Genomic DNA, 27,976 nt, shown 5'->3' on the forward strand with positions numbered 1-27,976 from the left:
GGTTATTCCTAACCACAAAGCTCACAGAGCTGGATCGTCTAGAGAGTGATGATTCTCGAGAAGAAATGTGCGATAAGATTCTCAATAAGTCATCAGGGTCCTTTCTCTGGGTTCGTCTTATCCTGCAAGAATTTGAGAATGTGTGGACTGAAGAGGCCATGGATCAGTTTCTGTCAGAAGTCCCCGAAGGTCTCAATGATCTATATCTCAAGATGGTGAACTCAATTGAGATGAAAAAGAGCATGATGCCTCTAGCCAAATCAATTTTGACCTGGGTCGTCACTGCGTGTCGTCCATTAACACTTGATGAATTACGCTGTGCTGTCAAGTTGGATCTCAATCAAACATTGCAGAACTTGGCCAAGGCAGTCCCGTCCATATGTGGACAGCTCGTTTTTATTGACCAATCCGACCGCATTCACATCATTCACGAAACGGCACGAGAATTCCTCCGCGCCAAGAATGCGTACTCTGAGCTTAGCTTTGAGAAAAAGCAGAGCCACACCCATATTGGGTCTTCACTTTTACGTTACCTATCTGCCGTTCCAATTAAATCAGATGAACGGCCCTCTCACTTAAGAGAAAAGCTCCCGAGGTTTGCTAGTCGCACGAATTCAATGCCACACGATACCTCGCTGGTTGACTACGCGTGCAAGTTCTTCTCAGAGCATATCCACTCGTGCTCCTTAAGAGAGGATGATTTGATGGGCGAAATCAGCACTTTTCTCAAAGGCAACAGTGTGCTTTCATGGATCGAATACATTGCCGGTTGTAACGACCTAAGCAACATCACAAAATCTGGAATGAATCTGCGGATATATCTGGGTCGAAGAGCAAAGTACGTTCCTCCAACTGACCCATCGTTCCATATCATCGAAGACTGGGTGACTGATCTGATCAGGGTAGCTGCTAAGTTTCGCACTCAATTGCTAGCACACCCAAACTCAATTTACACATTAATCCCTCCGCTCTGTCCCCCAGATCCCATCATTTCGAAAACATTCACGAAATCCTCTCACCTCGCCGTAAAAGGCCTCCCGGCGGGCACTTGGGATGACTGCTTGAGTCGCATCGACTTCGCTCATGATCGGATAACTGCTGTTGGTCATGGCGAAAAATATTTTGCGATTGGGTTTTCTACTGGGAAGATCTTGCTCTACGACTCAAGCTTTCTCCGACTTTTGATCACTCTTCCCACTTTTGAAAGAGTCAAAAGTCTTAAGTTTAGTCATGATGACCAATAACTGGCTTCCTGTGACAGTAAAAATGTTATTGTTTGGGAACCAAAATCTGGAGAAAAGATTTTTTTACTTCGCTTGCCATCAATAGCTCTTGAAATTTCATTCCTGGGGGAAAACGAGCTTGTATGTGCATTGCGGTCTAATAAAATTATCAAATGGTATGATATCTTCTCATTGCAAATTTGTGGAACACAAGAGCTAACGGTTCACAGGACCCTTGATTCAGACGAGCAACATTCAATGTCCTGGAAAATTGATGAAGACGACTACAATTATACAAACTTTACGATTCCAAAGCAACCACCCATGGTTGTGGCATTCTTGACAACTACAGATGATGTGTTACTTGCTATTGGGTACCGTAATCATCCGGTGCTAATCTGGAATGCATCAGATTCAGTTCTACAGGGCCAGTGCACAGTTAAAGCCAACAACGGAATAGATGGCATGGTCTTCAATCCAAATCCCGAAATCACTGTCCTAGTTGTGTCATTTAATGACGGCAGGTTATGTCTATTTGACTATACAAAAATGCTCTTGGTATTTACATTACCAGATCAGTTCGCAAACTGCTTTGCATGCTCGGCTGATGGACGTAGCCTAGCAACAGGCAGTAACGACGGGGTCATTGAAGTTTTTGACTTCGATTATCGCCATGACGGAAATCCAGTTTTGACCTCCATCTACCAGATCAGCGTTGATTATGAACCAATTCGTGGTCTTGCATTTAATTCTGATGGATTACGATTCGTTGACATCCGCGACCAAAAATGTCACATTTGGGTGCCGACAGCCCTCGTGAGGACTGATAATGAGCTAAGCAGTATCCGCGATGCTACTGCCTTGATCAAAGGCTCCGGATATTTGGACGGTTTTAGTGGCAGAACCAAAGCTTCCAAAGCGATCCCTGGAATATTTGATGACCCAGAGGAGTCAGAAATTACTAGCTCATTGGTTACGTCTGGAGACGGCCAGACAATTATCGCAGGAAAGAGAGGCGGTACTGTGACTCTTTTTTTTACTGCAGACGGGAATGAGATCGGGGAATTAAAGCAAAATGCAGTGGGGTTCTCCATTTTGGCAGTCGCATATGCTGATTCGCGTAATATGATCGTATCAGCGGACGATTCTGGGAGAGTGATAACGGGCGAACTATCCGTGTCCCCATCTTACCTTGCTGGTTCATCTCGGCAACCCGGGCAAAAGGTCACGTTGAAATTCGTTGTCATTGATCGTCGTTTTAGCTGAGCGGTTGAAAGCTTGCTTATGAACCATGCAGCTGATCGTCTTCATGTCAGCGGGTGCAATCTCAACGAGCTGTGGGACTTATCAACAGGCAATGTAATCGCGTGGACCGATCATCCCCAGCTGAACAACATAAATACATTGCCTCAATCAGCTACGGAAGCAATTTCTCACGGGAAAGATAAAGATAGCAGTTTTGCGCAGTCGACCTTCCAACATCCCAGCAATCCAGAATAGTTCGTGGTCGTAGCTAAAGATACGGCACGGGTCTTCAATTGGGTTGACTTTGAAGACTTGACTGTTCCAGATGGTATCGCGTTAGAGAGACCTTCAACTCCTCCTGAAACACCGCAAACTTCGCAGGGCGTCTCCTCATTTCGGTTTCCCAAAACAGGGCGCTCATCTGTGATGTCAACCTACCACGTGAGACCTGGAATGGTGATTGAGCTTTTTCGATCAATTTCATCGGCAGCCGTGCGCTTGTATAAGTGGCCAGCTGCGGCCTTTGACCCATATGCACCGAAGGCATCCATTCTACCCTCATCCGATGCAAATCTCAAAGCTATTGGACCCAATATATAATCCGTACTGAGCATTATTGGCACGTCTTTAGTTTATATTGATGCGGATTTATGGATATGTAGCACAGCTTTGCAGTCTACAGCGACCAATAAAAGTATTGGGATACAAGGCAGTTGGCAACGTATATCCCAGCCCGATATCAGGCACCATTTCTTTGCGTTGAGTGAGTGGCGCACGACAGGAGGCGAGATCAGATGCGCTCTTGTGAAATCGGTGGAGTCATCTCACCGAAGACCCGGCTCATACCTCGCGTTTGTAAACGGGCATCGACTCGTGGTGATAAAAGGTGGGTTAATGAAAACAAATAAATTAGAAAAAAATTAGAAAGAAACCCATGTCGAGATTAATAGAGCACAGTAAATTGGGGAAGTTACATTTTGAATCGACGGGATAGAAATTTCTACTGCGATCTACTCAACAACTTGAAGTCCCACTGGTATTGTGTTCAAAGAGACGATGGAGGATTGAAGCTAAAAATATCACGAGTTCCTTGGAACGTGACCTATCTAGGCCATGGACGAGGGACAACCATGAGGCACATAATGGGGCATTAAATAAACCTTTCAGTATTGAAAGTCCGATCACTGAGAGTCGTCTGTGACACTACCTCAATCCCACGGAGCATGATTGTCGGCTGGCTGATCATTCTGCTCGTCAAATATATCAACGCCTAGATGTCGGCTGGGGTCGAGGAACCTGGCAGGGCCTCCGAGTCGCTGAGATGATAATTGGTCAATGAGGCGAAGATCTCCTTCGCGTAGTCTCTTGAGATGGATGTTTTGTGTCATATGAGTAGCCTGGCTGGATTTTGGTACTGCTGGAATTCCTCTTTGCACAGTTCAAGAGAGGCAGACCTAGTTTAAGTCAAAACCTTGAAATTCAATTTACCTGTGCTGTTGAGACATCATATCTAGTAGCAATATTTTTAATCTGTTCAGAGTCAGATTCCCCATTCAAATCACCCCTCATACTGGGTTCGGTAAAGGACTCGATAAAGTGGACGATAAATGTACATGCCTTTGGATCTTCAGTTGGGAGGGGCGTGTCTGGATTTCCGCGAACAACATCGAGTGGTCGACCCCCAAGTGGCTGGTGAGCCATGAGAAGAATACTATAATCGGAGGAGAATTTAAACAGTTCCTGCTGGGGGAAATATCTATTCATGCAAAGGTTAGAAGGTTGGGATATAAGCAATTAGAGAAGTTGCTTACGGATGAATTTCCCTCTGGTTCACGGATGGGGGGATTCTTGCAATCTCAAGAATCCTTTTTGTTTCGATAATATTGAAATTAGAGAGACCTGCATTGGGGACAATGAAAATTGGCATCATAATACGCTCTGGAATTTTCTGAGGAGCTAAATAGCCTAGGAACATGGGATAGACGCACCAATTGAGCGGGCCATGCCCAAGTCGACTAGCTTTTCCATTGCCTTCCAAGTCTCGGGGTAATCTCTAGAAAGAACGTAGTCTATTACGGGCTAAATTATACGTCAGCTCTGAGAATCATACTATATGGCTGAATATGAGCAGTAAAGTGATTTATTTTATGCTGTTTCAGGGAACTTTACCTTTCCATTGCCACTTGGGTGTCTGATGGTTTGTTTCTTTTCGCCTGCAAGATAGGCATGGGGAACTTTGATATTAACAAATTATTCTATGCAGATACTCAGTGAGTGCGAATATTTAGGTAAAGTGAGATACAGTGCATTAAGAATAGGTCAACTGCAACTTCGATGTTAGTTCACGCCCTTTTCGAAACACTGTGAGATATTACCATATTCCATCTGTAGAGTCCCCAGTGACAGTTCTAGAGCTTTTTGAACATCGACAGGTTTATGCCAAGTCTGAGCACTGTGAGATTTTAGTCTAAGTTACAATGTCTCAATAATCCCCATATAATTCTGGGTTACTTTGATTTGCTCACACTTACAGCTTCGTTGTCACGAAAATCTCATGTCGAGGGACACCACTTTCCTTGATTGCTTCACCAACCTCTTTCTCATTCCCATATGCACTAGCACAGTCGATATGTCTGTATCCTAGTTCCAGGCTTAATTTCACTGCGCTCTTCACTTTTGAAGGATCTTCATTGCTCTGAAACGTTCCAAGTCCGATGCTGGGGAGTTTCTCGCCGTTTTTCAGAGTAAAAAAAAGTGGGAACTTCCATATGTTATTCCGGGGAACTCCATATTTGAACCCGATGCTCTTCAATCACCCAGAGCGAATATGATTTGAGAGGGACAAGAGTTTACTTTTCTAAAATGTAGCAAACTTGAAGTGAGGGGCACCCCTTAGCACCCCGCAAGGATCCAGCCCCTCTTCCTGTGGTCACTGACTTAGTAGACCTAGTTGTCATCATAAATCACTATAATAAAAGTACATTGAACAGTCTGCTATATTACCATTCCTACTGAGGAAACTGTCATTCAGGCACAGAAGTCATTAATTAAACCTGAGAATTATTCGTCTTCAATCTTCTCCACCAAGCAAGCTGTTCCATACGCACATATTTGCGAACAAGCCCCGAAACTCGCGACATCGAATCGAACTGCAATGATTGCGTTTCCTCCTCGGCTCATACATTCGCCCACAAGCCGCTCCATAGCTTCTTCACGAGAAGTATACATTAAGTTCGTAAAGAAGCGGATCTCCCCTCCAACCGCTGATCGGACGACGGCGCCTAAATCGGCGCCCCAATTGCGAGTTCGGACAGTAATTCCGTAGATAGTGCCGAGAACTTTCTTGACTTTGTATCCGGGTAGGTCATTCATCGTTGAAGTGACTATTCCATGGGTATCGGTGAAGCAAGAGGGGACCTCTTTGCTATTCTTTGGTGCTTTTGACATTGTGGAAGTCCTGGAGGCAATGTAGCTTTCTTTGTCTACTAAGATCGTATCTATAGAAAAAGGTTCAGTGTTTATTTCAAGTTGCTCTGAAGTCCTGAAAGGGGATTTACGTACTCGAGGGAGGTATATAAATGAGACAGAAGTATAGAGTTCGCACATGAGGATTTGTGGCGAACTTAATATCCTCGAAATCTCTCAGCGCGTCCCAAAGCGGGTATCTCGTATTACCCCAAGATCCACATTGATGCCCCATCCTGTTTTGATGCCGTTATACCCGCGTCATTTAACAAGGTTCATCACTAAACAATGCGAAAGAGAAGTTCACAAGGACAATAAATCAACAAAGTACATAGACAATAAATTAGTATAAAACAAGCTAGTAGACATAAAGCAATTTCAAAGGTCCGTCCAATGGTATATCGATTACAGATATGCTCGAAAGAAAATACAACACCGCCACCACCTATTTGTTCTTCTTTCCCTCGACAATCTCCACAACAGGCTCCGCGTCATCGATCCGAGCAGCCTTCTTCTTGCTCTTGCTCTTGGTCTTCGGGGCCTCAGCGGAGAACCGAGGGAAGAACCGACCAACGCGAGCCTGGTACTCACTGTACTCGGGGTACTTGGCGGCAGTTATAGACTCGGTCAGGCGCGTGCTACCCTGGAAGATTGCGAGCAATCCTGCGACACCGAGACCAGTCCACTGGAGGTAGTTTCCGGTACGGTATGCGCTCCAAGTGTACATGATCAACCAGATAGCTTGCTCCGCAACAAAGTTGGGGTGGCGAGACCACGACCAGAGTCCGCTAACCACGAAGCCGCGCTCCAAGTCCTCCGGTGTGAATTGCTCCTTGAAGCGCTCAGGGATGCGCGCATTTGTCTGATATTCATGCTTGGCAGTTTGGAAATTGTACTGTTGCTGGTCGGCGAAGAATTCGATAATAATGAAGAAGAAAGCCGCACGAGAGAAGGCCAAGTCGGTCAGCTCGAAAACCTCGGGGCCCTGGCTGTTCGCTGCGATCACGAAGACGTATGAAGGTGCAGCGAGGAGCAGAAGAATTAAGGACTGAATGCACGCGATGAAGGTGAAATCGAAGATAGTGAACAGAAATGTGTTGTTAACCTTAGAGCGCACAATCTTCCAACGGTAATCTTCCGATCCGACCGAGTAGCCCCCTCGGCGCCAGTAGTTGAAGGTCAAACGAGCCTGATGAGAAGATATAATGTTAGCGACATCGTAAACCAAAGCGCATTCATATAGAAAGTACATACACTCCACAGAACCGCGATCATAGCGATGCTATCCAGAGTCTGTGTACGAATTCCAGCTAAGCGCGCCCAAACGGCGAAGTGGACATTGTATAGCGCAGGCAAGATAGACCACAAGCGGTCGATCTGGGAAAAGTTTCGGTTGATCTCTGCAAAGACGAAGCAAAGGCCTGCGATAACCGAGCCAAATGCAAGCGCAGAGACTAAGGGGTTGGTAGCCAGATAAACAGCCTTGAGGTTCTCCAGTTCCCAGCCCGCTTCGCGCAAGCTAGCGGGGAGCCATTGCAGCTGCGCGAGGTAGGGGAGCACGGTTTGCTGAAAAGAAGTGCAGTCGACCAAAGACTGGACATTTGGAAGTGGGAGGTTCGCCATCGTCCCAGGTATTGGAGCAAATACCAAATCAAGTTTGACGAGAATGGTACTTCGGAGAGAAACAAACAACAGTTGAGATCAGGCCAACGAAGGTTTATGTTTGTATTACCTCATCGGGCATAGGCCTGGTGCCTCAGGCAACAATCCCACGAGCGCGCCGTCCTCAGGCATCAGTTCCTCGCGTCCCAAATTATTTGCATCAATTCCGCCCAGTATGCCACGTTGACTTGCAGTGGATGGTCTTATCCAATCGTGTTTGTTGGACTCCACATGGCGAGAAAGATATTATGCGTGGCAGAGAAACCTGCCATAGCTCGGGCTGTGGCCACACATCTGTCCGGAGGGTCTTTCCAGACGGTAAGTGTCTCAGAGAACTGGATGAGTGACGATTAGCGACTGAGGCCAGCATCTAGCATTCAATACGTGGCAACCAATATGTGAAAAACTATGAGTTTGACTTCAATTTTGGCGGCCCCTGGGGGAGCTGCAGTGTCACCATGACTAGCGTGATCGGTCACCTCACAGGATTGGATTTTGACCGTCAGTACAAGGGTTGGATGTCTTGTCCTCCAGGCGCTTTATTTGAAGCTCCTGTTCAAGAAGACATTGATAAAGTAAGAGAACTCGACGCGTTCCGCTGGAACTTGTGACTAAATTTCCCATTATAGGACAAGCTGCCGATCGCAGAAAATATTCAAACTCAAGCCAGGTACAGCAAAGCCTTGTTTATCTGGACAGATTGTGATCGAGAGGGGGAACACATTGGCTCCGAAGTCCGAAACCAGGCGAAAAAGGGCAATGCTCGCATAGAGATCAAGAGAGCCAAGTTCAGCAATACTGAAAGAGCGTAGGTTGTATTGTTCCCAAGTATAAGTGTCACAAGCCACTAACCCTGTCTTAGCCACGTCCTACAGGCTGCACGTGGACCAGTCGACCTTGATGAGTATCAAGCCAATGCTGTGGCGGCCAGAATTGAACTTGATCTTCGCATCGGTGCGGCATTCACTCGGCTACAAACCCTGCAACTCCAAGCTGTGGCCGAAGTTTTGAAAGAGAAGGTTATTAGCTATGGTAGGCATTTTCTGTCATATGAAAAAGAAAATGTGAAAAATCGCTGACTCTTCCCAGGGTCATGCCAGTTCCCTACGCTGGGATTTGTGGTCGATCGATACCTACGAGTAAAGAACTTCAAACCTGAGACCTTCTGGGGTATCAAAGTCATGCTTCAGCGCGAAGGGAAGAAGGTTAATTTCTTATGGAAGCGTGTTCATCTATTTGACCGCGCAGCAGTTACAATGATGTTGGAGCGCTGTCTAATTGCGAAGGAAGCTAAAGTTGTCAAAGTTGTTCAAAAGCCGAAGAGTAAATGGCGACCATTACCCTTGACTACAGTCGACCTCCAGATGATGGGCAGTCGATTTCTTCGCATGGACAGTCAAACTATCATGAAGATTGCCGAAGCCCTTTATACAAAGGGATACATCAGCTATCCGCGAACGGAGACAGATCAGTTTGACAAGGCCATTGACCTCAAGAAGCTGGTGGAGAAACAGTTCCCAGACAACTCGTGGGGTCAATATGCTCGAGAGTAGGTTTCCAATACCCGTGAACTGATAAAGAGAACTGACTTTAACTATTCTAAAGGCTTATCGATGGGAAATTCCGGACTCCCCGATGGGGTCGCAATAATGACAAGGCCCACCCGCCCATTCATCCAGTAGCTTGGGTCTCACCAAACCAACTAAGCGCCAACGAGAAAAAGGTGTATGAGTTTGTGGCTCGAAGATTCCTCGCTTGTTGCTCAGATGATGCCAAGGGACAAGGCACTGACATTGAGATACAATATGGAGAAGAGTTGTTCCATGCCAATGGCCTCATTGTGCTTGAAAGAAACTATCTCGACGTCTACGTCTATGACAAGTGGGAGAGCAGTCAAGAACTCCCAACCTTTGAGAGGGGAGAGACCTTCCAGCCTACCGAGGCGAACATATTCGAGGGCAAGACTACTGCACCGAACTATTTGACGGAACCAGAGCTTATTGGTCTTATGGATGCCAATGGTATTGGCACTGACGCAACCATGGCAGAGCATATCGCCAAGATCAAAGATCGTGAATACGTCGTGACTAATAAACGAGGAAGCGGACGAACTTCGGTTGAAGAGCTCATACCAACTCGGCTGGGAATTGCGCTTGTTGAAGGATACGACAACGTTGTTTCAGGCCTCCCGAATAGTATTTCTTTGAGCAAACCGTTTCTACGAAAGGAGATGGAACTACGAATGCTTGAGATCTGCGCAGGCACGAAGACTCGACAAGAGGTAGTGCAGCAGAGTCTTGATATGTACCGGGAGGTCTTTATTCATACTCAGAGGCGGATTGATATGTTAAAAACGGCATGTCGAAAATATCTCGTCGAAGACGCCGGTTCGTGATCACCATCGGCTTCTACGCATATTCCTCCTTACAGTCATTCCTTATGATACCGTGAGAATAGCTATGGGAAAGAAATCCGATTCATTTTTTACGAATGACGGCATGACGAATTAATACTGAATCATGATACCCCATCTCTAATTTATTTGACCATAAAGAATGCACAACTAGCTCCTCCAACACCTTCAGCTTCAATTCCCATTAGATGCTTGACCCTCCACTCCTTGCTCCATCTGTGAACCGCCGTGGTCGAAGCTCAATATCTCGGCCTTTTGGTGCTCTGACTCTGCATGGTCTGATTCAAATTCCCTATTTGCTAGATTCTGTGGCTCAAGGGCATCAACCTCCGGATCTATAACATCCAAAGAATCGAGTATACACTCTTCGTTCCAATAGTTATCTATGATCTTTTCATCTCGGGGGATATTTGATGGCATCGAATTGGATCGTTTAGAACCATTGGGTTCCGCGATTTCACTTCTGGTTTTGAACTCATGCTTCTTCAATGCGGCATTGAAATTTTTGGCCAGTTCGTGTGCCATCGTCTCCGGCAGTCTCGAGAATTGCCGGTGAAGTGAATCGATGATCGCCTGCAGCTCTGTTACATTCAGCCGCATGTCGTTCATATTACTTTTGAACCCTTCTGCCGTTCGTTTAACCTCTTCCTTGACTTCGGTCCAGGTTTCCTTCCAAAATTTGACATTTTCTGTATATTCTGCAACTTCAGACATTCGTGCGTGTTGCTGGACAGGCATTCCTTCCTGTGCCGAGGCTCGTCTCAGCTCCGCCTGTATCGTATCTAGGCGATTGTTGATCTTGCTGCATTCATCGTGCATCAATCTTTCCACGTTTGCCGAGATTCCAGCGAACTCTGAATGAATACCTTCACTTAACGTGTGGAAAAGTTGACCGAATGCCCCGGGGAGCTCTCGAAGGCCTCGAAGTTCTTCGTGTATTGGCTGGAGCTCGCCGTGGGCCACGCGTTGTATATTTGCGGTCGCGCCTCGAATAGCACGAGACATACGCAATACATCCTCAAGTACAACCTGAACGTCATCCATGTCGTTCCTTTGTTTCTGTATGAGATCTGCAATTCCCTCTCGGATGATTCCCTGTCCCCGATTGGTCTCAGCAAGAGCGACGAAAAGTATGGCACCGGCTATGACTACGATAACTAATTTTGTGTCACCGCTACCCGCACCATGTGGGTTGTCCCTTTTTTGATTCTGTCTCAGCCAACTGGTTAGACGATCAATCCAATTTCTGGGTGCAGAGCGCTCTCTTGTGGGCAGGGTATTCTGTCTTAGCCAACTGATTAGACGATCAATCCAATTGCCGGGTGCAGGGCAGCATCTTAAGGGCAGGGCACGAGGGTTCACTGTGGCATTTGGATCAATTCCTACCGGAGGCATCGTTGGAGTAGCGTTTGAATTGATTGGGATATTGCACGTTGTCCATTCTGTTCCGACGGGGAGATGGCTCCCTGTTTCCCCGAAGTACTCTGCTGTCTCCCCGATTGCGCGGACGGTAGTGGCAAGATAAAAAGACCCGATTGTACGATCAAAAAGTGAACGAGATGGTTGAATTGCCGTATATGGGACTCCACTATAGAGTCCCCAGAGATTGCTTAACACGAAAACGATGATAGGTAGTGTCCAATTCATAATGACGGCGCTTAAAGTCCCAAGGTTGAAGTTCAAAGGAGGTTAAATAGACGTGGTTAGGATCTCATGTCCTTAGACCCATGGACAGCTATTTATGAACTTAGTAGCCCAACAAAGGGTGATCAAACATGAATTTTGAATTGAATGGGCGCTACGAATTTGTATTGTGGTGTTATCTTCACCTATTGCCATTGTCTACACTAAAAATTGCTGTATCTTTCCGAGCCGGGTAATTGCGAGTCATTGTTTTGCCAAACTATCAGGATTAGGTACATCAAACTCAGGGATGCCGTACTACTTACATAGCTTAAAATATAGGCTCTAGATTCAAAGCTCTTTCCACATTTTACCTTCATTTAATGCCTCTCGTATGGCTTCTTCGTTGCATATGCGCTCTATCCGGACGGACGTTGCTTAGAACCTTGGAAGAGTCCTTTGTCAATGTTTGAATATTGTTTCAGGTCTAAAAGCATCTAATACAACACATAAATAGCATGGTCCTTCAAGTTCTTCTTAAGTGGTAGAAAATATGGGCTTGCAACCACCTCATTGCGTTTTAAAAGACTGCGCCGGAGATTTGTCCCCTATATCCGATTTGTATTGGCTGTAAGGTATTTGGGAGAGCAAAAAGTTTATTAGATAGCTATTGTCAGATAGCTTCTTAATAGGCACATGTCTCAGGATCCCCGTTCTCTATGAGTTTTACTTTGAAAGCAGCGACCACAGTCTGGCTGCACTAGGGATCCTTCTCGCTTAGGAGTGGCCGATCGAAGTAGGCAAGGGCCTCTGCAACTTGACACGGCAAGATACACTTAGACCGCCAGAGCGCAACAAAGCACCTCTTCGGGTTTCGGCCGAACATCGAACCGGGAATGCAAGGTCAAACGGTTTTTGATTGGTGTAGCAAACCGGTTCGGATTTCTCGCCGGTCGGTATCCTCTCCTGCTTCTGAGTCGTCGCGTGCTTGACTCAGTATGGGTAACCTAGGAGGGGCCAAATCCACAAATCAGCGGGAGGCGTTTCGGAAAGTCACTGCCGTAAGCCACGCGAAGGTCTATGTACTGAGGCGGCTCTTGGCGGAACCAAGATATGATGTTACCGTTGGGCGTTCGAGATAGTTGGACGAAGGAGTCAGCCCGCTCGTCAGCGGCGCGAAAGTCCTATGGCGGTAAGGTCCAAACCTCAAAGGTGACATGACTCAACTTCAACATCTGAGAGGGCCTTCACTCCGCGGTTTTGTCGAATTTCTGCTTTCGTGACGTAATGCAGGGTTCTCAGTAGCATGATAGGTCGCTCCGCTGATGATCGTTTCCTGGATCCTTTTCCTAGCTGGACTAGTTACTTTTTAATTGCTTGTATTGCTTGTCTCTGACTGGTTGAGGCTTGGCCAGGGTTTTCGTGGAATAACAGGAGTCTGCAACGCTTCCCCGCGTCTTCGATGTCATTGGTGTGCTTTCGCGTGGTGACCCACCCCCATGGGCAACCTCCGCATTTGAATGTACCCGATGACAACGCGCACGTCCTTCTAGCCATGGCTCTGAAAGATATGCTGGATCTCTTTCAAGTCTTTGACTCCTTGAGTGGGACATATAGTCTGAGGTGAGAAAGCAGGATCGAGTAAAAATGCATTTTGGGTCACGTTGGATGACGGGGAGACCCCACACTCCAGGACTAGGATCTGGAGCAAGTTTGCCAGACTACCATTCGCGGGCCGTGTTGCGATAACTCACTGATAAAAGGGGAAATTAATGAAAAAAAACATGCTTTGGCTCAATGTAAGATGTCAGCTTTGTCCTAGTCCATAATGACAATCATGAAATTAAAAGGACTTTATCCCCAGAGCCCACTTTTCTTGTAGTATGACCTTTCCCCTCATACTTCGGATGGGCGATTCTCTACCCGCTACTATCTATTTCTTCCACTGTTTAAATTTCAAGAAACAATCCTAGGCACAGGTCAATCTTCACAATGAACACAATGAAAGAAGGAGAAATTATGGACTCCGGCGAGGATTCCAATGGTAAGACTGACAACCCACCATCATATGAGCATAAAGAGAAAAGAGACAGTGGACATGTCGACCTTGAGTCCCGGGACCCGAATCAATTGAATGCCGTTTTTCAGAACCCTTTGGCCGATATCCCTCGTGATCAGCTATTTGCAGATGTCGAGGCATTCTGCAGGAAGTTCGACCTCCTAGATGATCTCGAAACTTTTAAGAAGGGCGCATTGATCTCACAAAATCCTGAGACCGCAACACAATTGCCCGAGCTGAATGAGCATGAGAGGGAGGCTCTTGTTCGGGAGCATACGCACAAGTGGCATCAGCCATGGCAGTTATATTGGCTCGCAAGTAGGTCTAAATGAACCGCTTCCCTGTGTCACAACTAATCTCCTTTGCTAGTTATGTGCTCTTTGGCTGCTGCTGTGCAGGGAATGGACGAGACGGTCAATAACGGTGCTCAAGCTTTTTATCTCAAGGTAGTTGAGAACCATGCTAGACTATATCGCTTGTTATCATGCTAACAGGTTCAAACCAGCGATTTGGCATTGAAAACAGTGACAATCTTACTGGTCTAGTCGTCGGTGCACCATATTTAGCCTGTGCAATCCTTGGCTGCTGGCTTACTGAGCCCTTAAACCGATACTTTGCTCGGCGCGGTACTATATTCATCTCTTGTTTAATTGCGGCCATCGCATCGGTATGGGAAGGTGTTGCCAACTCATGGGTAAACCTATTCATCGCTCGGTTTGTGCTGGGACTTGGCATTGGTTCAAAGTCCACAACTGTTCCAATTTACGCAGCCGAGTGCTCTCCAGCCCCCATTCGTGGTGCGCTAGTCATGATGTGGCAGATGTGGACAGCATTTGGGATCATGCTTGGTAATATCATGGGTGTTGCATTCATGAACGTCGGGAATGACCTCAATTGGCGTCTCATGCTAGGATCTACGGTTGTTCTTCCATTGATCGTCTGTGCTCAGGTCTATATTTGCCCCGAGTCGCCCAGATGGCTCATCCAGCAAGACAAGATTAATAAGGCATATATCAATTTCAAGATTCTCCGACCTACAGATCTTCAGGCCGCACGAGACCTTTACTATGCCTACGTTGGTGTAGAGCTCGAGCGGGAGATTAACAAGGGCAAAAACTTCTTTAGCATGTTCATGGAACTCTTCACTATTCCACGCAACCGTCGTGCTACTCTAGCCAGCTGGATCGTGATGTTCATGCAGCAGTTCTGTGGTGTCAACGTGATTGCCTATTACTCTACCACTATTTTTCTGGATTCTGGATACAGCATGTCCGACGCACTTCTAGCATCTATGGGCACTGGAATTCTTAATTGGGTCTTTGCGCTACCCGCCGTCTTCACCATCGATACTTGGGGCCGCCGAAATCTGTTACTATTCACATTTCCTTTCCTAGCCATCTGTCTGCTCTGGACGGGTTTCTCCTTTTGGATTAATCCTAACGACGGCCACAAGAGGATTGCAATGGTAACGACAGGAATGTATCTTTTCGAAGTCTTCTATTCTCCAGGTGAAGGACCTGTCCCGTTTACCTACTCTGCTGAAGCATTTCCTCTGCACGTTCGAGAGGTAGGCATGTCGTGGGCAACAGCAACAACTTGGTGCTTTAACTTCATTTTATCCTTCACGTGGCCTCATCTTCTTGATACCTTTAAACCCCAAGGAGCGTTTGCATGGTATGCAGCTTGGTGTATCATTGGCTGGTTCCTAATTCTACTTTTTGTTCCGGAGACAAAATGTGAGTTACCATCTTCTCCAGCTGCATAGCTATATACTAACCATTTTGATTACTTAGCACTGACCCTAGAGGAATTGGACCAAGTTTTCTCTGTTTCTACGAGAAAGCATGCAGCATACCAGATTAGAAATTCTATATGGCACTTCCGTGTCTGGATCCTCCGCCAAAAGCTGGAGCCGTTGCCTAAGTTCTATCAGGGCGCTGAACGTCTTGCAGAGGTCGGCGATACGGCATCAAAGTAGATTTAGTGACACTTGGATTGTGTCCATTGGGTGTGTTTCCGGAATTTGATAAGCAGTACTAAACTACAATATTTGTAATATAGGGACACTCCACATGTGCATGATACTCTTAACCAACCTTGGACGGTTAAGCTTGGAAGATAAAGTACTAGGTAGTTTTGGCAAATTGATTTTCAATCTTACTATTCTAAGAAATATCTTTAAAACATCTATAAAAATAGTTTTCTACCTGTCTTTCCATTTCTCCTTTGACTTGTTTTTCTACTTCTTTCTCTACGATGTATCTATTCAGAGTTTGCAGTACAGATGCTGCTTTACTAGGCCGTCAAGGTCATATATGGCGAAGAGTGTGTCCCTCTGGACGCCATAGTCCTTCGTAATTGAAATCTTAAAATGTTTGCCAATTTCAAAACACATCTCGAGATGCAGATGCGTATTTACTTCCAAAATGCAGACGCAGGTATGACCCAATCGCCTCCTTTTCTTAGTCAAGTCTCTTGCTAAGGACAGCACCATAGTAAAGTGTAGCAGCAAAAGCAGCCAGGTTGATCAATGCTGAAATACCATGGACACGGCCGAAACGCTTGTTCAAGGCGACCATCTCCTTCGAGTGTGGTGCAGGGTCATAGCTCTTCTTGCCATCGCGGGTTTCTAAAGAAGTCAGACATTTGGAGATCAGTTTTATGCTCATATATTTGAAATACATACCCTGGTGCTTCCTCTCGCGCATAATCTTGATGGTGAGTGGGCGCAAAAAGACATTGTTGATTAGACCTGTGACGGCAATGGTAGCAAGGGGCACTAGGGTGCTGTAGCGGTTCTCCGGTGCTACAAGGCCCGAGATACCAAGTGCCTGTCCGCCCTTGCTAGCAGTCAAGGCTATAGCCACGGGAAGCGCAGTCTGTAGAGAGAAGTAGACGGGAAAGATGGCAGATTGCAAAGAAGCAAACTGCGGCCGCGGCAAGGCGCGGAATGCGACCGGTCCGGCTATGAAGGACTAGTCTGACGTTAGTTGGTCAAGGCTCCGTATGTATCATCCTAAACTAATTCTTCTTTGAAAGCTGAGCTCACCTGGAAGAACTGGGTTCCCAAGAGAGTCCCGTAGCTATTGCAAATGTGTTAGCAATTTTCAGTTTGAACAGATCTTCTTTTCCGTTTGGGCGTCTGAGACTGAGAACGTACCCAATGAAGTGGTAAGGTCGGGGGTCGTTCATATTGCTGTTGCTCGGCGTCTAACAGTAGTATATATATACAGATGGAAGATGTAGTACCAGAGTTTATATGGCAGGACGTAGGGGAAAGCTGAGGAGCTAGCTCCATGAGTAATGTGATGTATATTTCCACGGAAATATCCTTGCTCATATTTATATCCACGCACCTATATCCACTATTTACTTCCCGCACACGCACAACCTACAAATACCACGGCAATAAGGTGATGTCATGTGCTCGCGTTCGGCGCTAGACTAAAAAGGAAATATCACGCGTCTGCCTGTTCTACTTGCTGTACTTCTACCTAGCTGAATCTTCTCCTCAGACCTACATTCTTTTTCATCTTCAAAATGGCAGACAAAGAGGCTACAGTCTACATCGTGGATGTCGCGAGGTCTATGGGAGAAAAACGCCATGGTCGCTCCATAACAGATCTCGAATGGGCCATGCAATATGTCTGGGACAAAATCACCACCACCGTATGTGACTCGCAATCAAAGAAATGTTCGAAGCTAATAGCTCTCAATAGGTTTCTACCGGTCGGAAAACGGCCAATGTCGGAGTTATTGCCCTGCGGGCTGATGGTAACATGTCAATTCAATTTCCCGGCACATCCAGAGAATCTAACGTGTCGATTGCTAGACACATCGAATGAGCTTCAAGATGAAGACAGTTTCGCCAACATTTCAGTAATTTCTCCTCTCAAACAGTATGTGACTGCTGGGCTTTCTAATCTTGACGAATTGACCAAGCTAACATGGTGTATAGATTTCTCATGCCTGATATTCGAAAACTGCAAAATGCAATTCAGCCAAGCCATACTTACAAGGGAGATGGTACGCAAGGCAGGCCCAATTCCGTTCAAGATTATCTCAACTGACATATAATCACCAGCTATTTCTGCTCTGGTTTTGGCCATCCATATGATCAGCACCCATTGCCGGAAACTCAAGTACAAGCGCAAAATCGTGCTGATTACCAATGGCACCGGTTTAATTGACCCGGACAACGTGAATGACATCAAAGACAAGATGAAAGAAGATAATATTGAGTTATTCATTTTGTATGATGTTTGATAATTTGTGTCTTTCTTAATTTTACTAACTCGGCCCAGTGGTCCTGATTTCGATGATGTTGAATGGGGAGTAAAAGAAGAAGACAAGGATGAAAGAAAGGTATGTCCAAACCAAAAGATTCGACGTTGTACCACCCTCATGCTAATCGTATAGGCACTTAATGAAAAATTTCTTCGTGATCTCGCCAGCGATTGTCCCGGCGGAACCTTCGCGACCTTGGAGAATGCTGTTGCGAATGTGGACATTCCTGAAACCAAAGACGTTAGGATTGTTCCCACATTCAAAGGATTCCTCACTCTTGGTGACCCAGGGAAATACGAAACAGCGTTACGAATTCCAGTTGAGCGCTGCTACAAAACTTCCGTCGCCAAACCTCCCTCGGCAAGTTCATTCGTTCCGCAATCTGGCACAAAGGCCGGTCAAGATGGCGGCCCTTCAGCCACACAAGAAGCCGGTCAAGCCGATTCAATGACTAGCGTTCGAATGTCGCGAACATATCAGATTGACGACGAGTCAGCCCCAGGGGGCAAGGTAGATGTTGAGCGCGATGATTTAGCAAAGGGCTATGAGTATGGACGGACGGCTGTGCATATCAGTGAAGCAGATGAGAATATCACCTCACTGACTACCTACGCCGGCCTGGATATCATTGGCTTCATTGACCAAAACAAAGTATGTCTATTTAATAACCGAGATATCCCTCCCTTATACTAATTCTATCATACAGTACGATCGCTATTTACAAATCTCCCAAGTCAGCTTTATCACCGCATCCAAAGGAAACAAAAAAGGCTCCCTTGCGTTGTCCTCTTTAATCCATGCACTTTATGAGGCAGAGGACTACGCAGTGGCTCGGCTAGTGATTAAGGAAGCCAAGCCGCCAATTCTTGTGCTTCTGGCGCCCTACATGGCACACGATTTTGAATGTCTTTTGGAAGCCCCGCTGCCATATACAGAGGATCTGCGAACATACCGATTTCCAAGTCTAGACAAGGTTGCCACCGTATCAGGCAAAATTGTCACCGAGCATCGCAATCTTCCAACCGCCAGTCTACAAGAGAGCATGGACCAGTTTGTGGATAGCATGGAGCTGAATATCAAAGACGACGACGGGTGAGCCGAACTAATATCATTGATAAACTTGGAAAAAGTAGCTGATCAAATCTACCAGAGACACCATGGACGAATTACCAATCGACTTCTCCTACTCCCCGGTACTACACCGTATTCAGTCGGCAATAAAATGGCGAGCAGTGCACCCCGAAGATCCTATCCAGGAACCATCTGCAACGCTCACTAGATTCTCCCACCCGGAGGAAGATCTAGTGAACAAGTCAAAACAAAAACTAGAGAACCTTATCGCTGCAGCGGATGTCAAGAAAGGTGAGAAAACTACAAAACATAAATCAATACCAAAGAAAGAAAGAAAAATTTAACCCAAGATAATTAGTCCCACCCAAAACCAAAGGCCGCAAACGCAACCGTGAAGCCGAGAAGCCACTCTCCGGTCTGGACGTCGATGCCCTCCTCAACCTTGAACCTAAGCGAGCCAAAATCTCGCCCGAAAACGCAATTCCAGAGTTCAAACAGTTTCTCTCTCGTGCTGATAATGTCGAGACTATAGACGATGCTGCCAAGCAGATGAGCGATATCATTGAGAACCAGATCAAGCACAGTCTAGGCGATGCAAACTATGAGCGCGTTGTCGAGGGACTGGGGACTATGCGAGAGGAGTTGGTGGAATATGAAGAGCCTGCCTTGTACAATGAGCTTGTGCGAGATCTAAAAGAGAAGATCCTAGGCGAGAAGCTCGGTGGGGATCGAAAGGAGCTTTGGTGGCTTATTCGAAAGGGTAAGCTGGGACTTATCGATCAGGATATATCAGAGAGGTCGGAGGTTTTAGCGGACGAGGCAGCTGCAGTAAGTTGATATCTCTTTGAGATAAGCCTTTTAGTATCGAAGTTGTACTGACTTGATTACGAAGTTCCTTGTTCCATCTTAAATGCCGTCGGCCTTTCGGCCTTTCATCCATTATTTTTCTGCCTTTCTATCGCGATTCCTACTATGAGCGAATTTGTTATTTCATCTACAAGATCATCTATGGGAGTTCTTTTTTGCTTCGAAGATAAATAGATAGTGAAGTTAATCTATCTGAAAGAGATAAAAACCGTCGCCCGTGCTGGGAATCAAGAATAAAGTATAATCCACGTGCCAAGTAACGCTCAACTGAGAATGAAATGCATGAAATGCCAAATATGTATATCGTAAGAAGAAAAGCCTCTTCAAGAAATCTTCCCAATGCGCTTCTTGCCAATGTCGAGCTTTGCTTGCAAACTAAGATAAAAGTTAGTAAAAACACAAGACATGCATATACCTCAAACGATAGAAGGGAAACCGACCGGTCCGTATCTTCATCCGCCAACTTCAACAACTCATTCTGCACCTCCAACTCATCATGGATAGCAATTCCCAGCTCTTTCTGTCGAATAATAACCTTCATCAATTCTTCAACGCCTGCATCCTGCTCTTGCATAACTTGCTTCTGCAACTGCAGTACGCCCTGATTATCAAGTTCACGAGTCCGCTCCGTCTCCTTCCCGAGCACTCTGCCTGACTTTGCCGGCGCGCGACGCCCATTCTCTGCCGCCGAAGCACTCCCAACCTTCAAAAGCGCATCCTTATCTTTAACCGAGGCGACGGCATTATCAAGCTGGCTCTTCGCCGCCATAGCATGTAACAAATTCTCCAGTCCATCTTTCTCTTTCCGTGCATTAATAAGCAAATCTTTTCTACGGCGTAACTCGCCTTCTCCGAGAGAAGGTGCAGCGGAATCCTTTTTAGACGACTGCCCCCGACCACTAAGATTCACAAGACCTTCTTCCAGTGTAGATATCATAGAAGTCGCACGGACAAGGTTACTTTTTGCTTGCGCAGAGCTCTCATGCTGTTTCTGGGGCACTGTTTCTTGGTCGCGGCGTGAAAGAGCCAGTCGAGCATCGTGGAGATGAGATTTCATGTTACGGAAGAAGTCAAGCCAAAGCGTGGGGTCGTTGATGGCGGAGTTAACCCCATTTCCGGGGTCTGTTATGGTCGCGTGGAGCCTAGAGGAGATGCTGCTGGTTGTTGATGCTGCAGAGACTGCCGCGGTGGGGAGATTCAGGAATGCACGCCACGCTGGAGAGGAGCGCCATCGGGCGTCCGGAGATTCATTTATAGCTTGGAGATAATCTTGAAGACCTAGTCGTCGCTCTTCGCGTAGGCGCTCGTTGGAGACTGTATTGGTGAACCAGGATTTTGCGGGGAGGGAAGCTGGGGGTTGGGCATTGGTTTGGCTGATCAGCGTTGCGTGAAATGCAGAGAAGTCGGAGTAACGCTTGGTGACGGCAAAGGACCGTAGCGGAAGACGGAGAGTTATGTGGTAGAGGGTGTGTTGAGGGGTATTTTGTGAGAGGGATGTTGTAGGTATAGCAATTTCGACTGTTGGGGCCATGGTGAAGAGTTGTCAAGAGGAAAGTTGAGAGGAGAAAGCGATCAACAGTTGATAAGCATTAAAGATAGCGTGAGTAGCTCGCATGACGCAAGAACCGGAATCGGTTTAGTCTAGATTGAGCCTGACGTGGTAACTGTAATACCGTATTTTGGTCCCAAGATCTGGTCCTGTGCCTGGGGGTACCGACACGCAACACTCTAGATCATGAACCCGTCAAAATAGACCTTTTGGTACATGTTTTAGCTATAAAGAATATTTTGAGCACTTTTAATTGCTACACTGCTTTTTTTAGCAGCAGAAATAGACATCTCCCACGATAACCGAAGCACCATACAACATGTTTTTATATTTTACAGTATAGAGCGGCCTGGAGAAAGACACGTACCACATTTACCGCTATACTATATACGGAAAGCAGCTGATCAATATCAGCAAATTTGCATCTGCATCTTTCATCTTTCCTATGCATCTGAATCCTCGATTCAGGCATACATCAACTGGACAAAATGGATGTAACCCAGATGATCAGTGAATTATCGTCATCACCCACACGATTTCCCGACTGTTGCCTAGCCATTTCCAGAACATTCATTACATCTCTAATCTCCATCCTACCCAAGAAGCCGGCATTCACATTGTCCATTGGCAGTGGACAAGGCCTACTAGAAGGTCTAGTTTCTCACAGCGATGAAGATGTCTCTGTCCACGGCGTGGAAGTAAGCTCATCCGTCAACCGTTACATAGCCGAAGAAGACATGCATGTTGTGCCCGGGACATGGGGCTTGTATTCTTTTGCTCAACATGCCACAGCGTGGATGTTTGTCTACCCGCGAGATCCTAAGCTGATTTCAAGATATATGGATACATATGGTGATAATGCCGTCGAGTTGATCATATGGCTTGGACCGCGGGTTGACTGGCCAGACTATGAGCCTTGTTTTCGCCAATCTTCATTCTCGGAGCTCAGTTTTCCAGATCTCGGACTAACGCCGTTCGAGGTAGCGGTAGTTGCCAGAAAATCCGAATGTATGCAAGTATAAAGAAGTTGGATTGGTATATTTCCAATGGGGGTATCTTATTTCTCTCAAAGCTGGATATATCAAACTGAAACAGTCCACACATCCCGCGAGTCTAAAAGGTCGCGTTGACCATAAAACTCACCAACCACCATGATGACCATATCAAGCATAGCACGAGTCTGTTTCGCTACAGAATCACTGTCTGTATCGACTTCACTGTCCCCGCTATCTTGCATCTTGGCTTGAAGTCGCGCCTTAGCCGCCTCCAACTCGGCAGTCTCGTCTACTGCATCAGCCATATTTGCGTCATTGCCGCTCTCAATCTCCGTCTGCGTCGTCTGGCCTTCAGGTTCATCTCCTCCTGCTGAAACTTCCTCCTGGGGCTGTTCTTCTTCCCCGGATTCTGAGCCAGGCAGTTCCTCATCTTCCATCTGCATGGTATCATCCGCTTCCCGGATTTTTTGCAAAATCTTCGCAGCCCGTTTCCCGAGGTCGCGGATGTCTCCGACCTCTGCTGTAGATAATTCGCCAATTTCCCGACACTTTCCTAGCAGGCCCCAGGCCCATGCACCGATGCGTCGAATCTTCTCGGCGTCTCCACTTCGCAGCACGTCGGACATCATGCGCGCCATTATTTGCAGAACACCAAACACACTGTCCATGTCCATACAGGCTAACTGCGCCATTTGTGGCTCCACGGACATGACAAGTCGTCGCCATTCCTTACGCGCAGCCTCGACTCTGCGTGGGAGACTGATCGGGTGGGCGTCATCAAGAGCCACGATGACAGCAGCTGGAGGGGAACATTTTAGGGTAGATCGGAGGAGAAGGAATCGATGTCGAAGGAGGTTATAGTATGCAGATTGTGCTTCGGGGTATAGTTCTTGCGATGTAGCGACCGTCGTTTTAGTGTGCTCAACCGGGGCGACGAATGCCTCTTCCTTATCGAAGAATCCGGGCGGAAAGGATGGAGCTTTTGTTTCGGTGATAGTTGTAGTCGTTGAGGGTTTTGAATCGTTATCTCCTTTTGAGCTCTGTGCGCTAAATAGCGACGGTAATGCACTCGCCTCGGATCTAGAAGCTCATGCAGCAAGGTTAGATAATGTTCCACGGCGCACAGGAAAACCAAAACGATGGGGATCACTTGGCGATGTTTAGCAGGTGATAAACATCGACCAAGGATTTCGGGAAAAAATCACAAAACTCACCTAACCATGCGTAGGTATTCTAGCCCATCATCTGCGTCGCCGTAGCAGAGTTCGTCGCCCCCATCGTCCAGACCTGGGAACGCGTTCTTCTGGCCATAGAGTGGGTGGTTGACAGGCTTCTCGTAAGGTGTCACAGAAGAAGACTGATCTTCTTCGTCCTCATATGAGATGCGGGGCCTTTTGTAAGAGGGGGGAGCCATGGATGCTTTTCGTTTGTTGGGCATCGCGATGTTGAAAAAGAATGGAGCTTGACGGCAGTTAGCATAGCTTATCCATGCTTATCGTGCCTTATCGGGGATCCACCACAGAGCCATACAGTATATCGGATAATGTCTGGCAAATCTTGGCTACCCCTTTCCACGCTTTCTGCTCACCGAGTAAACCTCACGCCCCAGAGTATGTTACAATAAGCATTAAGCGCAGTGAGAGGCCGCGCTAGAGTGGCCCACGTCCGCGAGCATCAGTTGATCCGTACCTAAGCCGGACGACTTAGAGAACGTGGCCTGACGTCACTTGAACGCCCCTTCAACTCCGTCGCCCAATAAGTAGTAATATTCTGCGGGTATCAGCATGCGGCTGAAAAATATGATTGGTTGAATCTGCGTACAGTAGTCGGTGGTGGATATCGCAAGCTGTCTGAAGCCGTCCTATAGGTTATTGGACGCGTACCTATCGTTGTCTGAGATAGTGGTGACTCGGGTCTTCCTAGACCCAGCCCGCGCCGTTATGCTGTCATCCCCAAGATCCTCGAGTGTGAGCTCTAGCGTACTCTCAACTACGGCGAGATTGGAGGTTATGCGCATCTCAGGAAAGAATTGCTAGGCTTGTTCTACCGTAGAACCTCAAGTCTGTCACGTTTTTGGAAGACGAGACACGCAGGTGAGTGCCACTGCCACTACCGGAGTAGGGTGTGGCTAACTACTGCTGCGTAGGCCAGCCTCGCTGGAAGCAACGCCAGGCCACCAGGGAGAATTGGGTCCTAGGGCCCGACACAACTACTCAAGACGCCATCCAACGCTACACTCCCTTCGCCCGCGAATAGCGGTACCTAGAGCCCACTGTGATGTACTACCTCCGCTCATCCTCTTCACCCTAACCACTTCACAAAAAAGGTATCCTATAGGTACTTTTGAATTGTCTTTTGAATGGTATTTTGACTTGCTTCTTTATTTAAGTATAGCTTATGGTAAATAGCGATATAATAGAGAGTAAACGTTAGTACTCTTTTCCTCGATTTAGAATTTGTTAAAGCTCTCAAATTCTCTGTTATTTTTAATAGTTTGAGACTTGATCATTTTGATCAGAATAATAGCATCGGAACCATCTCTCAAAAAAGCTGATGTGGTGTGGTAGTTGAGCACATCTAAACCCAAAGGTATTCTGGAAGATTTTCCGCCGCTGACCGTTGGCGTACTAATTCAGCTTTTTCTGCTGCCCCCAGGGACGAGGGTAGGTTACTCCTCCCCCCATGGAGTGATAATGTCTTCTCACAATGGGTGGAAAGCGGCATGCTTTTTGGGCAGAATCCAATCCATTTGGATTCAACAAGTTAAAAGTTCGAGGGTTCGAAACCCCCCGGTGCTTTTTCCTTTCTTTCTCTTTCGCTTTCACTTTCCCTTTTTTCGTTTCTTTTTGTTTTGGCTGCTATATGAGACTTACAAAAGCCCCATCGTCAAGAGTTGATGACCCACTAAAAATGTCGACGCTAGCATTCGGAATATTCTGACCAAGACACATTCCAAGATGAAGTCATCGACAGTACTAAAAGTTGTGAAAATAGTCATGCAAATCAACCGATACTGTTCAGTTTGACTGATTCCTATGTACTATTTATTTATTTATAGACCCCGTTATCCACCGCAAAGACCCACAAGCCCGAAGCCCCACAAGGTCTTGTATGTTCAGCTACAGCTATGCAACCCGAACAACCCTTGGCGACAATAAAACCACTTGAATTGGTATGGATTGACTGCCAGTTTTCTGTTATGGCATTGAGCGAAAATATTGTCTCCTCGATTGAAGCATTCATGGGTGAATCCCAGGGAAACACACTCGGAAACAAACAGCACGAGTCATTCTTGGCCCCAATTTGACGGCCCCATCCCCATCTCCCCTGAGCTGCATTGGACTAGACTGATCTGCCCAACAGCTTGTACCCCGGCCACATAAGTCATGGCCATACCTTCTCCTCATGACATCTACCAAACATGCCTCCAAGGTCAGATTTTGGAACTGATCAATTCAACTTCGACCTTGCTGCACCTCCAGACTGGCTATTCACAGCAGGCGACACCATAACCGGCAACCTAGTACGCAAGACTCCAATTGTCACTCCAGAAGCGACAATAACAATATCATTAAGAGGCTCCGCTCAGATCGAGCTCTTTAAAAAATCTAAAAACCCATCTTACCATGATTACTGGAACTTATTGGATCCCGCCCAAAGGGTCCTATACAAAGGACCCATGCATCTAGCCGAAGACAGCAATGAGACTCTTACCTGGCAATTCTCCGTCAACATCCCTCTTAATCCCGTACAATCATGTACAGAAGGACACCGACCCGAAGCAAGCTTTCTTCCTCTCGACAAGGCCAATCGAGAGTATCAAGTTCTCCCAGGAACTTTCTTCGCCGCTGACACAGCTACAAATACTCGAGGATTCGTGGAGTATTTTCTCATCGCGCACCTGAATTACAAAAGTAAAGGTCGACCTGAGTCTTTCAGAGCTATTCATCGAGTTAGTCTGCGGAATCCACCGGAGGTAGCGAGTAATCGCCATATGACAAATACATTGCACCAGTCGAATATCATTCAAAGCTATCGACTCTTACCAAGAATGGAAAACATGTCTTTATCATTGACGCAGAAGATGCAACGATTCTGGAATCCGTCAATTGTGCCTAAGTGTCAATATACTGTGTCTCTCGCAATTCCAACTGTCATTCAACTCAATGATTCGGACCCAATCCCCGTTCAATTAGAAATAAAGAAGAGGCCTGAAAACACGAGTGTTAACTTGCATGACACCCCACAGAACTTCCAACTTGAGAGTGCGGAAATGTTTATTAGAAGTCGAACAGCTCTTTCTGTGCCTAGGAAAATCTCGAAGTCCTCCGAAGCCACCATGTACTGGAATGAAACCAACCTGAACCTTGGACAGGCTTTCAGGGAGCTTGAAGATCCACTCTTCATAATGACAGGGGAAGAATCGAATATCATGCACATTGGAAAGAAATTCCAATTGGTCCTTCGTCCTACGGGCCTATTTTCCGAAGACCGGCGTCTTTCTGAAAACGTTCAAGATATTTCTCCCGATTTCAAGACGTATTGCATCAAAAATAACCAAGTACAGAGATGGGAGATTAATTTGAATATCGCGGGTGAAAGTCATAAACACATTTTCTGGAGCGATCTCAAGATAGTTACAGGATTGTAATTGGCACTCGACAGTTCGCCAAGGATATCCGAATTGACATGACTCCACCTTTCAAATTACCTCGCGAAATTGATCTGCATTTCCTTATGTATGCAGCTAAACAACTGTCGCCATATGGGACAAGTACCAGGCCAAAAAGGGTATACCGAGAAACCCGGAGTAAATAGTGAATCCACGGTTCAACCTCCCGTTGCCGGGTTAGAGACATTTCTACAAAATTCACAATTGGCAATTGCCTCACGAAACACCAAATAAACAAATTTCCCTATACGGACAGACTCGCGGTTCAAGTCCGGCTCGAGCCCAATCTCATGCATTTGTTTTCTCGCATTTCGACTCTTTAGCGATGCCCAGGTGCTGTATAGCCTTTGGGGGTGACTTTTGGCTGAAGAGGACTTCAGACGGGATCGGCGGTTATTCAGGCTAAATTTTCCGCTTTTTCGGGCATTTTTGTCTGCACTAACTGACTGAAGCTTGGTTTTGTATGGGGAATCGCTGGACTTATATGGGCGCAGTAGGGAAGACTGTGATGGATTCTAGAATTGTCTTAGGGCAACATCTTTGTATGGCTATTTCGACGATTGGAAATAAGTTGCAACACATTGGGCTTTCAATTGGATCACTTAAATTCGCGATTCTTAAGAGTTCGGAAGAGTTGTACAGAAAGTTGACTCGAGCTGTGGAGCTACTCCATACAAATATATATAGGATATATTGCTGTGCAGCGAGCCCTAACTTGAACAAGGAATTTTTGCCCAATACAAACTCGATTCTCGAGAAAATACACCCTAAAAAACGACTTCATCATCATCTAAAACATTTCCGATCAAAAAAAATACAATTCCTCAAAAAAAGTGAGATCAAAA

At 46.4% G+C, this 27,976-nt stretch overlaps 14 protein-coding genes across 14 annotated transcripts; 7 read left to right on the top strand and 7 right to left on the bottom strand.

Annotated features, from left to right (window-relative positions):
- Positions 1-65: 65 nt before the first annotated feature.
- Positions 66-1,244, top strand: N7478_009509 (uncharacterized protein; the record flags this gene model as incomplete). Its single annotated transcript, XM_056925723.1, has 1 exon — positions 66-1,244. The coding sequence occupies one exon, from the start codon at positions 66-68 to the stop codon at positions 1,242-1,244; it is 1,179 nt and encodes a 392-aa protein (XP_056775093.1).
- Positions 1,245-1,481: 237 nt separating this feature from the next.
- On the top strand, positions 1,482-2,489 carry N7478_009510 (WD40 repeat domain-containing protein; the record flags this gene model as incomplete). Its single annotated transcript, XM_056925724.1, has 1 exon — positions 1,482-2,489. The coding sequence occupies one exon, from the start codon at positions 1,482-1,484 to the stop codon at positions 2,487-2,489; it is 1,008 nt and encodes a 335-aa protein (XP_056775094.1).
- Positions 2,490-3,676: 1,187 nt separating this feature from the next.
- N7478_009511 (uncharacterized protein) lies at positions 3,677-4,443 on the bottom strand (the record flags this gene model as incomplete). Its single annotated transcript, XM_056925725.1, has 3 exons — positions 3,677-3,865; positions 3,957-4,179; positions 4,280-4,443. The coding sequence occupies 3 exons, from the start codon at positions 4,441-4,443 to the stop codon at positions 3,677-3,679; spliced, it is 576 nt and encodes a 191-aa protein (XP_056775095.1).
- A 362-nt stretch (positions 4,444-4,805) lies between these two features.
- N7478_009512 (YbjQ family protein) lies at positions 4,806-5,915 on the bottom strand (the record flags this gene model as incomplete). The annotated part of the gene is made up of 3 exons (XM_056925726.1): positions 4,806-4,920; positions 5,000-5,083; positions 5,572-5,915. 3 exons carry the CDS (start codon positions 5,913-5,915, stop codon positions 4,806-4,808), a joined length of 543 nt encoding a protein of 180 aa, XP_056775096.1.
- Positions 5,916-6,378: 463 nt separating this feature from the next.
- On the bottom strand, positions 6,379-7,556 carry N7478_009513 (DUF1295 domain protein; the record flags this gene model as incomplete). The annotated part of the gene is made up of 2 exons (XM_056925727.1): positions 6,379-7,122; positions 7,188-7,556. The coding sequence occupies 2 exons, from the start codon at positions 7,554-7,556 to the stop codon at positions 6,379-6,381; spliced, it is 1,113 nt and encodes a 370-aa protein (XP_056775097.1).
- Positions 7,557-8,053: 497 nt separating this feature from the next.
- On the top strand, positions 8,054-9,990 carry N7478_009514 (DNA topoisomerase 3; the record flags this gene model as incomplete). The annotated part of the gene is made up of 5 exons (XM_056925728.1): positions 8,054-8,170; positions 8,225-8,403; positions 8,458-8,627; positions 8,685-9,144; positions 9,201-9,990. 5 exons carry the CDS (start codon positions 8,054-8,056, stop codon positions 9,988-9,990), a joined length of 1,716 nt encoding a protein of 571 aa, XP_056775098.1.
- Positions 9,991-10,182: 192 nt separating this feature from the next.
- N7478_009515 (uncharacterized protein) lies at positions 10,183-11,655 on the bottom strand (the record flags this gene model as incomplete). The annotated part of the gene is made up of 1 exon (XM_056925729.1): positions 10,183-11,655. One exon carries the CDS (start codon positions 11,653-11,655, stop codon positions 10,183-10,185), a length of 1,473 nt encoding a protein of 490 aa, XP_056775099.1.
- Positions 11,656-13,623: 1,968 nt separating this feature from the next.
- N7478_009516 (sugar porter family MFS transporter) lies at positions 13,624-15,668 on the top strand (the record flags this gene model as incomplete). The annotated part of the gene is made up of 4 exons (XM_056925730.1): positions 13,624-14,008; positions 14,060-14,136; positions 14,196-15,426; positions 15,484-15,668. The coding sequence occupies 4 exons, from the start codon at positions 13,624-13,626 to the stop codon at positions 15,666-15,668; spliced, it is 1,878 nt and encodes a 625-aa protein (XP_056775100.1).
- Positions 15,669-16,152: 484 nt separating this feature from the next.
- N7478_009517 (DUF4149 domain-containing protein) lies at positions 16,153-16,882 on the bottom strand (the record flags this gene model as incomplete). Its single annotated transcript, XM_056925731.1, has 4 exons — positions 16,153-16,319; positions 16,377-16,665; positions 16,740-16,773; positions 16,851-16,882. The coding sequence occupies 4 exons, from the start codon at positions 16,880-16,882 to the stop codon at positions 16,153-16,155; spliced, it is 522 nt and encodes a 173-aa protein (XP_056775101.1).
- A 348-nt stretch (positions 16,883-17,230) lies between these two features.
- On the top strand, positions 17,231-19,958 carry N7478_009518 (ATP-dependent DNA helicase 2 subunit KU80; the record flags this gene model as incomplete). The annotated part of the gene is made up of 11 exons (XM_056925732.1): positions 17,231-17,359; positions 17,410-17,464; positions 17,523-17,589; positions 17,649-17,716; positions 17,775-17,943; positions 17,995-18,055; positions 18,110-18,628; positions 18,684-19,069; positions 19,128-19,339; positions 19,407-19,876; positions 19,941-19,958. 11 exons carry the CDS (start codon positions 17,231-17,233, stop codon positions 19,956-19,958), a joined length of 2,154 nt encoding a protein of 717 aa, XP_056775102.1.
- Positions 19,959-20,238: 280 nt separating this feature from the next.
- Positions 20,239-21,446, bottom strand: N7478_009519 (Qc-SNARE protein; the record flags this gene model as incomplete). Its single annotated transcript, XM_056925733.1, has 2 exons — positions 20,239-20,290; positions 20,356-21,446. The coding sequence occupies 2 exons, from the start codon at positions 21,444-21,446 to the stop codon at positions 20,239-20,241; spliced, it is 1,143 nt and encodes a 380-aa protein (XP_056775103.1).
- A 506-nt stretch (positions 21,447-21,952) lies between these two features.
- N7478_009520 (uncharacterized protein) lies at positions 21,953-22,486 on the top strand (the record flags this gene model as incomplete). The annotated part of the gene is made up of 1 exon (XM_056925734.1): positions 21,953-22,486. The coding sequence occupies one exon, from the start codon at positions 21,953-21,955 to the stop codon at positions 22,484-22,486; it is 534 nt and encodes a 177-aa protein (XP_056775104.1).
- Positions 22,487-22,545: 59 nt separating this feature from the next.
- N7478_009521 (SIP1 domain-containing protein) lies at positions 22,546-23,897 on the bottom strand (the record flags this gene model as incomplete). Its single annotated transcript, XM_056925735.1, has 2 exons — positions 22,546-23,539; positions 23,674-23,897. The coding sequence occupies 2 exons, from the start codon at positions 23,895-23,897 to the stop codon at positions 22,546-22,548; spliced, it is 1,218 nt and encodes a 405-aa protein (XP_056775105.1).
- A 1,983-nt stretch (positions 23,898-25,880) lies between these two features.
- Positions 25,881-27,110, top strand: N7478_009522 (uncharacterized protein; the record flags this gene model as incomplete). The annotated part of the gene is made up of 1 exon (XM_056925736.1): positions 25,881-27,110. The coding sequence occupies one exon, from the start codon at positions 25,881-25,883 to the stop codon at positions 27,108-27,110; it is 1,230 nt and encodes a 409-aa protein (XP_056775106.1).
- Between the last annotated feature and the right edge of the window lie 866 nt (positions 27,111-27,976).

Source organism: Penicillium angulare (genome assembly GCF_028827245.1).
Source record: "Penicillium angulare strain IBT 27051 chromosome Unknown utg000007l_segment0_segment0, whole genome shotgun sequence".
Lineage (NCBI taxonomy): Eukaryota > Fungi > Ascomycota > Eurotiomycetes > Eurotiales > Aspergillaceae > Penicillium > Penicillium angulare.